The sequence below is a fragment of the Lagopus muta genome, chromosome 3 (assembly GCF_023343835.1).
Source record: "Lagopus muta isolate bLagMut1 chromosome 3, bLagMut1 primary, whole genome shotgun sequence".
NCBI classification, from domain to species: Eukaryota; Metazoa; Chordata; class Aves; order Galliformes; family Phasianidae; genus Lagopus; species Lagopus muta.
The window spans coordinates 83,022,688-83,033,844 of record NC_064435.1 but is presented as its reverse complement, the minus strand read 5'-3'; the positions used below and the strand labels follow the sequence as shown (position 1 = coordinate 83,033,844).

The 11,157-nt window shown below is 40.9% G+C and overlaps 1 protein-coding gene across 8 annotated transcripts in view; it reads left to right on the top strand.

Annotated features, from left to right (window-relative positions):
• The first annotated feature begins 5,077 nt into the window (after positions 1-5,077).
• The window catches only part of SLC35B3 (solute carrier family 35 member B3), a 43,980-nt gene continuing 37,900 nt past the window's right edge, over positions 5,078-11,157 (top strand). For 4 of the 8 annotated variants that reach the window (XR_007375737.1, XR_007375736.1, XR_007375738.1 and 1 more), the window contains exons 1-3: positions 5,084-5,417; positions 7,951-8,226; positions 9,758-9,879. Coding sequence is in view for 5 of the 8 variants with exons in the window: in XM_048939330.1 (XP_048795287.1) it covers positions 8,026-8,226; positions 9,758-9,879 (323 nt within the window). In the remaining 3 variants the exon portion in view is untranslated. The other 4 variants (XM_048939334.1, XM_048939332.1, XM_048939335.1 and 1 more) reach the window with 4 other exon arrangements.

Below are 11,157 nucleotides of genomic sequence, written 5' to 3'. Positions count from 1 at the left end.
ACAGCATAAGGACAAAGACTTCCTAATGTATCCCCAGTTTCCATGCTCCTCCCCTAGCCTCCATCAGAGTGAATGGACCTTGGAACCGTGGAGTATTTTTTGTGAGGTTGGCTCTCAAGAGACATCTCCCAATGTTTCATCATGGCACATACCACAAATCTTTAGAATGCATAAAAAGCCATGTCTTTACATAGCAAGTTTCCAAAACGTTAGATTTCCAGACAAATGTTCATCAGAAGCAGGACCTGATGTCAAGCTTTGCACGGTCACGACACATCCTGCCATTTACAGCAGGCGTGTTATTCACACTCTGCATGAGGCCTGGCCAAGCCTGTCCTGCAGCTGCCCCCTACCCCGTGCCATTATGGTGGTGGTTCTGCATTTGTCATCGATTTTTAGCAGCACATACATGTGTGAACAACTGTTTTCAAGGATGAAGTACAAGAATAGTAAAATTTCATCAGAAATCTCCGACAAACACCTTGAGAGCTCACTAAGAACTGCAACCACTGCCACTGAACCAGTCTGATGCATTTGTTACACAAAAACAAGGTAAAACATCCCACTGTTTTTATTGTTTTGTTGCTCTCCTTTTTTAACTAAAAATACGAAAAAAAAAATGTTTTGTTGCTTATAATCATTAATTATATTACATAATCCATGAGGCCTGCTCTAAAAGTAGTGCCTTCTGTTTTATTACGTTGGCCCATATGATCAGAGGCAGATGTTGGTGGTAAGGCAGTGGAGATTGAATCTTCCCACCAATATCCTGTTACATTTTCTTGCTGTGGGGCAGATAGCAGCAGAGGGGCAGTCTGATAAAATAGTATCTGACATGAAAATGTGCATCAAGCAAAGGTGTGTCACTAATTACCCATGTGGAAAAAATGGCACCTGGTGACATTCCTCGATGCTTGCTGAACACTGATGGAGACCTGATGTGGATGTCAGCACAGTCAGGGTAGGTGATGCATTTCAGCAGTGGAGACAGCAAAAGTGGTCACCTCTGCTGGTGCAGGCCTTCACAAGCATGGCATGCAAGCTCTTGTTCATCATTGGCAAAAATGCCTCCCTAACAGTGGATTATGTTGAAAAATAGCATAGCTGAATATTTGCTCTATGAAATAGTGTCACTGTGCTCTTTGTAACTGCTGTAGTTTCCACGGAAATAAGTAGGAGGCTCTGCTTTTGGAGCAACCTACAGAAACGCAGCCTATGACAAGTGCTCTTCACTCAGTGCAGCCCTGGCAACCCCAAAGGTTGGACAGCCCCACATGAAGCCACGTCCCTGAGCATCACACTGACACGTCCTTCAAACACCTCCAGGGAGCAGCAGCATGCACTGTTACTCACATGCTCTGGAGCGTCACTGGTGTAACAGTTTTATGTTATAACACCTGTTCAGAACCTTATGAATAGAACAGTCTTTTTCTATGGAAGGTTCTTTGTGTACTAAACTGACCATTAATGGTGCTAACCTCCTCAGGTCATAAAGCACAACACAATTTGAAGATATTCTGGTTTAAACAATTTTTCTAATCCCCGCCAGTTACAAGTACAAAATTCCCCATGAACTTAATTCCCAACAAAAGAGAGAATGCACGTGTGCACACCCACTTTCTCTAAAAAACAAGCCTCTCTGCTTGCATTTCCAAGCACCAGAGATGAGATAGGAATATTAGGTTGTATCTAGAGAGTTAGCAACACTTGATAGATGATCTGTCTGCTCATATGTTACAAGTTTTAAGTGCAATTTAAAAATTTAAAAATCAGTATTACAGTCCTTTGTTATGTCAGAGGAAAAACCTTAACTTTATAATTCTAAATACCCTGTTTGAATATGAAGTGATGTATCACGCACTTCAAACAGGGTATTCTATAATCATAAAGCTTTTTGTTACTGTTAAAAATGCAGCTCGGTTTTTCTGAGGCAGTAAAATGCAGTACTACATGACATACGTTAGAAAAGCTTTTAAAAATCAGGCTAGGAAAAATCAGCTGGCATTAAAGTACAGCAAGTGATAGGAGAGGATTCAGAAAACACATAGAAGGGTAGATAACAGCAGGACAAGGAAAAATGGTTTTAAGTTGAGGGAGGGAAGATTTAGGTTGGATGTCAGAGGGAAGTTCTTTACAGTGAGAGTGGTGAGGTGCTGGAACAGCTGCCCAGAGAGGCTGTGGATGCTCCTTCCATGCCTGGAGGTGTTCATGGCCAAGTTGGATGGGGCCCTGGGCAGCCTGGTCTAGTATTAAATGGGGAGGCTGGTGGCCCTGAATGTGGCAGGGGGTTGAAGATTCATGATCCTTGAGGTCCCTTCCAACCCAAGCCATTCTGTGATTCTGTAAATAACAGACATTACATAAAAGAAAATGTTCTTGCTTAATCAAATTCTTATTGTGACATCTAACTCAGTGTTTCCAGCTTCAATAGGCACTTATTCCCAATTTTAAAAATATTCCTAACAAAAAATCCTATCAAGTCTTTCTTCTGCATGTGGCTTTATTTACTTTGTTCTTGTTCCACAGCAGCTTGCTCCAACAGCAGCAGTAAAAGGCAGTACAAAACTGGCAGGAAAATCTTACAGTGAAACAGTAATTATCAGTTAAAGCATTATAGTCATCAACAGGAGAAGAAAGCTACTGTTCTTCCCCTTTTCCTGGTGCTTCAGAGAGAAACCTTCTTACTTCTGTTTATGAATTAAGTTTCTAGGCTCAACTAACTCCCTTAGATTCAGTGCATGACATTATGATGGGCAAAATGCCCTTCTATCTAATCAATACTTGCTTCTGCATACTACTAGTTGTCTTACCTGCAGGCCTAAAGCACAATCCATACTAAAAACACTTTGTCTTGCAAGTAATTTTTGGTAAAGACAGCAAAATGGTAAATTATACTGGTTTTAGCTGCCTAACTCATCACATACTGCATCCTCATTTGCATATGTCATGTTTCAGTCAACACAGTAGGGTCTGAAAATACTTACACAAAGCAGAAAACACACAGTTCTGAGAGGATGGGCACATGGGTGCTATGTTACAGTCGAGAAATTAGGAACACTCATATTCAAGGATCCATAAAACAATCCAGGCCACAAAGACAATGTCAAATAAAGTTGACATTTCTAAGTTGGATTGTAGTGAACAAAACTTTTGTCAATAGAACTGCAAACATCAGAATTATTGCTTGTGCATCTTCACTAATGCATTACAGATGAAAGACAAAGGATTAAGTTTGTGCACAGAGTAAACTTCCTCTTGAGTTAGTGAAGAATGAGAAGTTCAAATAGACAGCATGACAACTTTGAGATCTTTAATATTTGCGCTGCCTCTGCTTGTGATGTACAATATCTATTTCCTGGATAAACAGAGAAGTTAAGTCCCCAGAGCCTGAATTCAGTTCCTTTCATAAGCCCTAACTTCATTTTTAAAAGTGATAAAAGAAAATGTAATTTGCTTTCCAGTTTTACCAGTAATCCGTACATGTTCATACTGCAGATTGCAGAAACATCTGTGAGATCAATAATAAGCATCCTACCCATGCTTCATTTTTTCTGCTTTATTTAAAGAGAACATTCTCCAGCATTCACTCTACTCCACACTTTTTGCAGTTTGAATAATGGAATATAGATAACAGAAATAGAAAAATGCACTGCCAATGAAAAAATGTATGTTCTTTAAACACAGACAAAAGCCCTTCTGAGACAAAATCAAGCAGGCTAATTTACATATTTCTGAATAAAATAGTATAGCTATAGCAACAAGACTTCAAATTCTCAAATGTGAAGAACATCAGAACTACATTTGTCGGTGTGCCTCTCCTCAGCACTCCTCGTCAATGGCCCCAAGCCCTTCATTCCCATTACAGGTTACTTAGCCAGCCTCAATTAGTGGCATGATTTGAATTTTCCTCCTACCTGCTGGCCTCCACTGAGACATCCAGGTTCTTCAGGATTGGGTTTAAATCTTGCCACCTATATATTTTAACTTGCTGCCAAGCATCACAAATGTGAGAGCGAGCTTTTCTGTTGCTGCTCTATTTCCCACCTGGAGAAAATAAAAATAAAAAAAAAATAGATAAGTAATCACTTTGCTAACATCCATAATAACAAAGTTTATTACAGATGACATGTTTAGAAAACTTACTTAAAGGAAGCTAAAAAAAGTGCAAGCTTATATTTATTTTCTTCTTTCACAGAGACAACAAAAGTGTCATCATTTGGCAAGTGGGAAATAATCTGGATGAAAAAAAAACCTAAATCAAAAAGCACTGGTTTGGCAAGCATTTTGCAGAGTATTTCCATTTTATAGTGCCATGTGATTAATAAGTTTATGTATCAAGGGCTGATCCGGAAGTAATGCCTCCCTTTTTATTTTCTTGGCCCATGACATCAGAGGCAGATGGTGGTGGTATGGCAGTAGAGGCTGAACCTTCCCACCAGTCCATGTTGTTGCTGTGTGACAGATGGCAGCAGAGGGGCAGTCTGACAAAATGGCGTCTGATATGGAAGTGCATACGAAACAAAGGTGTGTCACTGAATTTCTCCATGTGGAAAAAATGACACCCATTGACAGTCATTGATGTTTGCTGAATATTGATGGAGACCAAAGAGTGGAGGTGAGCACAGTGAGGTGGTGGGTTGTGCATTTCAGCAGTGGAAATAGCAACAGTGGGTCTCCTCCACTGGTGCAGGTTATTACCAACATGGCACACAGGCTCTTGTTCACGGTGGGTGAAAATGCAGTGCTGGTGATGGTGGCTATGTTTAATAGTAGTGTTTTATAGCTGAGAATCCACTCTATCAAATGGTGTTACCGTGGTCTTTGCATCTGTGCAGATTCCATGCAGATAAACAGGAGGCATTACTACTGGAACAACCCCCACGTTTGAAGTAACACCTAACTACTGCACAGCCCTTAGCTATCTTCCCTTTCTAAGCTTTTTACCTGATTCTTGCGTTCTCTGTGCTGCTATATTTCCTATGCACTTCGCTGTCACTGCTCTCATTCGCCTTTTGCAAGTCGTTATTAAACATTTTTATTGTTCTCTCCCCGCGGTCTCGCAGGGAAAGGGCAGAGCAGAAACTCCTTGACGGCTGCAGCTACTTTGGTTTCCACGCTCCACTTTCACACACACCCTCCTCCCAGCGCCACTCGACCACTCCATTTAAAACTTGCTTTCACACGTAAGAGCCGCCGGCAGCAACGGAACTCCCGCCTTTCGCACCGCTCCGAACGGGCAGAGCGCCGCCGCCTCAGGATGAGCAGCACAGCGCCGAGCCCGTGGCTCTGTGCGATCGGTGCTCGCGCCGTGCCCTGGCGCCACGGCCACTTCCGGTGTGCGCGGGGCGCTGCGGGAGGGGGCGAGCGGGATAGCGGTGGTGCTTCCGGTCCAGCCGGCCTCTTCCCTTTCCACGCAGGTACGCGGTGCGAGTGAGCGGGGCTGAGCGCGACGGTGAGGAGCGTGGGTGTCGCGGAGCGAGCCGGGAGCGGGGGAAGAAGGGGGCGGTGTTGGTCCTGTCAGCAGTGAGAATCTCCGCCCGCAGCTCCGTGGCGCGAGGGCCGGCCTGTAGCTGCTCGGGAGCTCCGCTCGTGGCCCCGCCTGGAGACGGTGCGCGGGTAGGGACGCTGCTCTGTGAGGGTCGTATTGGCCCCGGTCTTGTTAGAAGAGCACTGAGATGCCAGTTTCTGCCGAACTCGTGTTTCTTCCGTAAGTGTTACAAGTCAGGAGCTTTTCAGAAGCCGAAGAAACGTTGCCTTTCCAGTTGCGCCTTTATTTCCTCTTTTTCGTGCTGTAATCGCTCAACGTTACTTGTGTGAAGTGTTGAAATCCTACACTGAATGGGGCATTTTTTTCCCAGAAGATTACGAATAGAAGGTATCCTTGCTTTAAAGTTGGTATTATTTACATTCCTACACTGACGAAGAAAAAGATAGGGGAACATGCTGTTTTACACATGTCAAATCCATTCCTTGAGGGAATTTTTCCAGAGAAGATTAGTAGTGCTTTTGATACATAGAAAAATAACAGTTGAAAAGTCACACTAGACTTCAGGAGAATTCCAGTACTGTTGCTAATGAGATTGCTCCATGGAGAATGTTTCAAACAAATGCATACACTCGCTGCTTCTCCAGTCACTTAATAATGTGCCTTGAGGGAGCTGGGCTTGTTCAGCTTGGAGAAGAGAGGGCTGCAGGCTGAACTCATTGCAGCCTTTCAGTACCTAAAGGGAGTCTATAAACAGGAGGGGAGTCAACTCTTTACAAGTGTAGATAACAGCAGGACAAGGGGAATGGTTTTATGTTGAGGGAGGGAAGATTTAGATTGGATGTCGGGGGAAGTTATTTACAGAGAAAGTGGTGAGGTGCTGGAACAGCTGCCCAGAGAGGTTGTGGATGCCCCATCAATTCCTGCAGGTGTGCAGGGCCAGATTGGATGGGGCCCTAAGCAGCCTGGTCTGGTATTGGATGTGGAAATTGGTGGCTCTGCATGTGGCAGGGGGTTGGAGATTCATGATCCTTGAGGTCCCTTCCAACCCAGGCCGCTCTGTGATTCTGTTTAAATTATTGTGCGTCATCTTATAGATGCCCTTGTATGGGTATGACTGGAGCTAACAGTGTTACTATTGTTTTACTGCTAGAATCTGTAATAAATTAAATTGTCAGTTCGTAAAAGCTAGTGTTGTTGCTAAGGAAAGACTTTGTGTATGAATAGCTGAGAAGTCAGAATTATGTTAATAAGTACACTTCTTTCTGCCTTTTTATACCCTTACTCTTTCTGATCTGACTGTGATGTTCTATTTCTTTTGCATGTCTTCCACAAATAATGTCTAAGTTAGTAGCTAGAGGGGGAAATTTAGATACAAAACTGCCTTGTACACTCTTCCCTGTTGCTGAATTTGTGAAGTATGCTTGGCAGTGTATGGCTATGCATTGTGCTGGGTGTACATCAGTCTCTGTTTTCAGATGAAAAGTGAGGCTCAGATTCCTTTTTGAACTACACTTGTCGTTTCTTATATTGCATAATTGTTGAAGTCAGTGCAGGTTATGTTTACTACACTGATCTTCATATGCTAGCACATTTTCCATTTGCAAATTTGCAAATGATGGGAAGAGTATTTTTCATTGATGCATAGTGATGGGTATTTTTAAGGAGAGGATTGCAACCAATTAAATAGTTGAGACCAACTTAATTTGATTATAGACTGCTGTCTGAACTAGGGTCTCAACTATGCTTAAAATTTGGGTGACTACTGATGGACCAATGTGCTTATTTTTGAGGCTGAGAACAGGAGAAGTCTCAAAAGTCACGATCTGTCCTGAACTTGGAATTAAAAATTGTTTGCCTGTCAGTCTAGTAAGTTGCTAACTTCATTCTCCAGACTTCCCTTATCTAATTTTGTTTTCTATTATACATAGAAATGGCTGTGTGCACTTAATATTCAATGGATTGCCAATACTGTATAGTTAGTCAGAAAACCAGGTTCATTTTTGAGTCTGTCTTCTTTTTCTTCTTGTTTTAATCTTCAAGTTCTTTTCCTGAGGAGTGTGTAAGAAACAGTATGTAAACATGACAGTTAGGGAACGATGTCTTTCACTTCAACACTTTGCCAATCACCATCTCACATCTGTAGCTTTTAGCCAATTCTCACAGGTAATGGACTAGTCTGCTCTATTTCCTTGTGAAAATGAAGTCAACTTGGCAGAACAGCAGTGCCTCCATACCAGTGTTTTCACTGGGATTTGATCATGGGAATCATCCTTTGGCTAAGCAGCAACTGGTATAAAAAGGCCGGTTTGAGATACTCTGCAAGTGATGCTAGTTTTCTGTGCTGCAAGTAAAATAATCCAGCAAAATTCTCAGGCCTTTGTATGTCCCGTGTAAATTTCACATTTGTTTAGTGTTACTGTTGGAAAGCTATATATTATGTCTTACCTGACTCTTTCTTTCAGCTTTCAGTCAGAGGACACGAGGAAAAAGGACAGAGAGAAGATAACAGCAGCACCGAATGCAGCGAACGTGGAGTCATGGATCTGAAATTCACTTCAACAAGAAAACACGTTTCCATCAGTGTACCTTCCAAATCTCAGACTATGTCACCCCATATCAAATCAGTAGATGATGTTATAGTTCTTGGCATTAATCTTAGCAAATTTAACAAGCCTGCTCAATTTTTCATCTGTGTTTCTGGAGTTTTTATGTTTTATCTGATCTATGGATATTTACAGGTAAATGCTATGAATTTGTGTCTTATTGTACTTCTCCCTTTTTAAAAGAAATTCTTTAGAGTAGTAATCTGCTACTATTTTAATATGTATAGACATATAAAATAGAAATTCACTGTAAAATCAAGCTCTTAGAATTTAAGAGCAATAAGCAGTTAGAATCTAACATTCTACAAAAAATTCACATGGGGTCGAGGTTCGGCTCAGTTCATTTTTATCATTTGTTTTTTATTTCTGTGCTCGAGACATACTGTGTAATACATAATTATTCTTAATGTATGTTTTGATATGTGATTTTATAGTCTTCTAAAAACAAATTTTAGAACCATTGAGACTGATGTAGAATGGCTTGGATTGGAAAGGACCTCAAGGATCAACAAGTTCTAAGCTCTGAGCCACAGGCAGGGTTGGCAGCTGCTGGATTAAGTACTAGACCAGGCTGTCCTGGGCCTCAGCCAACCTGGGCTTGAATGCCTCCAGGGCTGGGGCACCCACACCCTCTCTGGGCAGCCTGCTCCAGCACTCACCACTCTCAGGGGAAAGCTCTCCTGACATTGAGTTTCACCTCCATATCCACTTGAGTCCAGTGACTGCAGTACAGCAACAAGTCTGTTCTCTCTGCTCATCGTTCAGGACAAGGCTGAAGTATATGTTATGGTTGTTTGTTAAACAGAAGCATGGTGTGCAGGGAAATGCTGGGTATTTTATTATTTTCATTAAGAATTCCTCTTCCTGACAGCCTTTTTGCTTCTATCTTGGCTGGTTATATTTCTGCTCAACTGAGTCTTCTCAATAAAGCAATGAGTGAAAAGGTCTCAAATCATGTTCTTGGTGTGGCTTTCCAAAACACCTAGAAAGATTGTTTAACTGAAAAACTTACTATAGAACTTCCAAAGTTAGACAATTATCAATAAATAAGAGCAGAATCTCAATCTCAATAGGGTAAATATTAAGCAGCTTTTTTTTTTTATAACTCTTGTTCTAGCTGCCCTATCTACCTATAACTGACACACATGCAATTCTTTATGCAGTGCTTGTGTTTTTCCATTGCGAATTGTCCGTGCAGCTCACAAGTTGACAAGCTTATAAGTTCTGTTAATTTAGGCACTCAGAATTTTAGTTCCATGATCCAAAGTGATGAGAATTACTAGTAAACGTGTCTCTTAGTGGAAATATGTATTTAATTTATTTTGAGCTATTTACAAAATCTTGCTAAAAAGAATCTGCTCAAGTAAATGAACTGGAAAGCAGACTGAAAACCATCTGTAATTTGGGCTAAATCTCCATGGATCAGATGTATTCTCCTGATGAATCGATCCATTAATTTCAGTGGATTTAAACCAGCAGTACATTTTCTTATTGCATTTTGGAGGAACTAAATGGTCTTCTTCAGTACTGTGCAAGTTGTGCATGCCAAGTGAATTCTAGTTAATTCTAGCAAGGGCTGGATTTGCATGTACATGAGGAGAAAAAATAGTATTTTGAACATGTTTTGGTGTATGTGTGTGACCTTGGTGGGGTTTTGTTTTTATAGGAATTGATATTTTCAGTGGAAGGTTTTAAACCTTTTGGTTGGTACCTCACTTTAGTGCAATTTGGATTTTATTCCGTTTTTGGACTAATAGAATTGCAGTTGATTCAGGACAAAAGGAGAAGGTATGTGTTTTTTTTTTTTCCAAACATTTTGCATGCTATCAGTCAAAAAAAGAAACGTTTTGATGCTTATGGTAAATTTATCTTCTGTTGCATCATTGTGAATGTGTTGAGGCATTTTTAGTAGATTCATGATAACAATCATCTGAACTTAAAGGGTAGCGTTGGAAGATATTTTGTAAGCATCCCCTTAGAACCAGGGCTTTAAATGGTCTTGTACTGTTGCTTTGTCCCATTTGTGGAGCTTATTCAATCTGAAAGTGAATTGACACAGACTGGCTGTGCTGCTTGGTATTGTCTTGTCTGGAATATCCCAAGTGCACTTCACTGCATTAAACCCCAGAGATTCATGCAATCTTGAATCCTGAGCGTATGGGATATATTGATATGAGTCTGTTCTGCGGCTCCCTGCCCAAGTGCAGCCTCTGCAGTTTGCACATTGAAGCATTCTGTCATGTATGCAAATGTTAAAAGTACATTAGAACACAATTTCCTAGTTGAGCATAAGCATCGTTGCTTAGACGTAGTCATCGTTGGCTGACTTCTTGTATACTGCTTTTAGGTATCAGTATTATTTTATAGCCAATGTAACTGAGAATGTTTTGAGGTGGGTGGCTTTCAGGCATGCATCAGATAATGTGTAGTTACCTGGTAGACGCTGTGTTAACTAGTATTTATGTTTTCATTGCCAAAATATTTGGTATTGGTTATAGTTCTTGCCTTAGTATGTAAGTTCAGTTGAAAGTGTAGCTCCTCCATATATTTTTACCTTTTGTTTTATGTAACCCAGGTAACTTCTTGCAGACATTAAAAATCTGTTTCCTAATTTTTAGTCCGTATTCACTCTTAAATTTTATTACAGAAATTGTTTGTTAATGAGTATGCCTGCATCATATAATGAGTTACGGATCAGGCAGCGTTACTGCAGGACATCTCCTTATGTTGCTAACCATGCCTTTGAGTGTGCATAAGCAATAGTAGAACATATGCACAACAGTTAACTCTGAAAAATCACCACATGAGCCCAGTGATTGGTAAAAGCTAGTGCTGGATCATCTGTTATCAGATGATCATTTCATCAAATTGAAAAGAACATACCTGAAGATACTCGAGGAGGATCTCCTTCTGTAGCATCTGAATTCCCTTTTATTTCTGTTGAGTTTTTCACCGGTACTTTTTCTATATTCTTCTTTCTTAGGCCATCAGTGTTAATATGAAACCTTAGACAAACTGATACGGTGGCAACGAAAAGACTAAGATTCATGTTATCTAGGTGTGCTG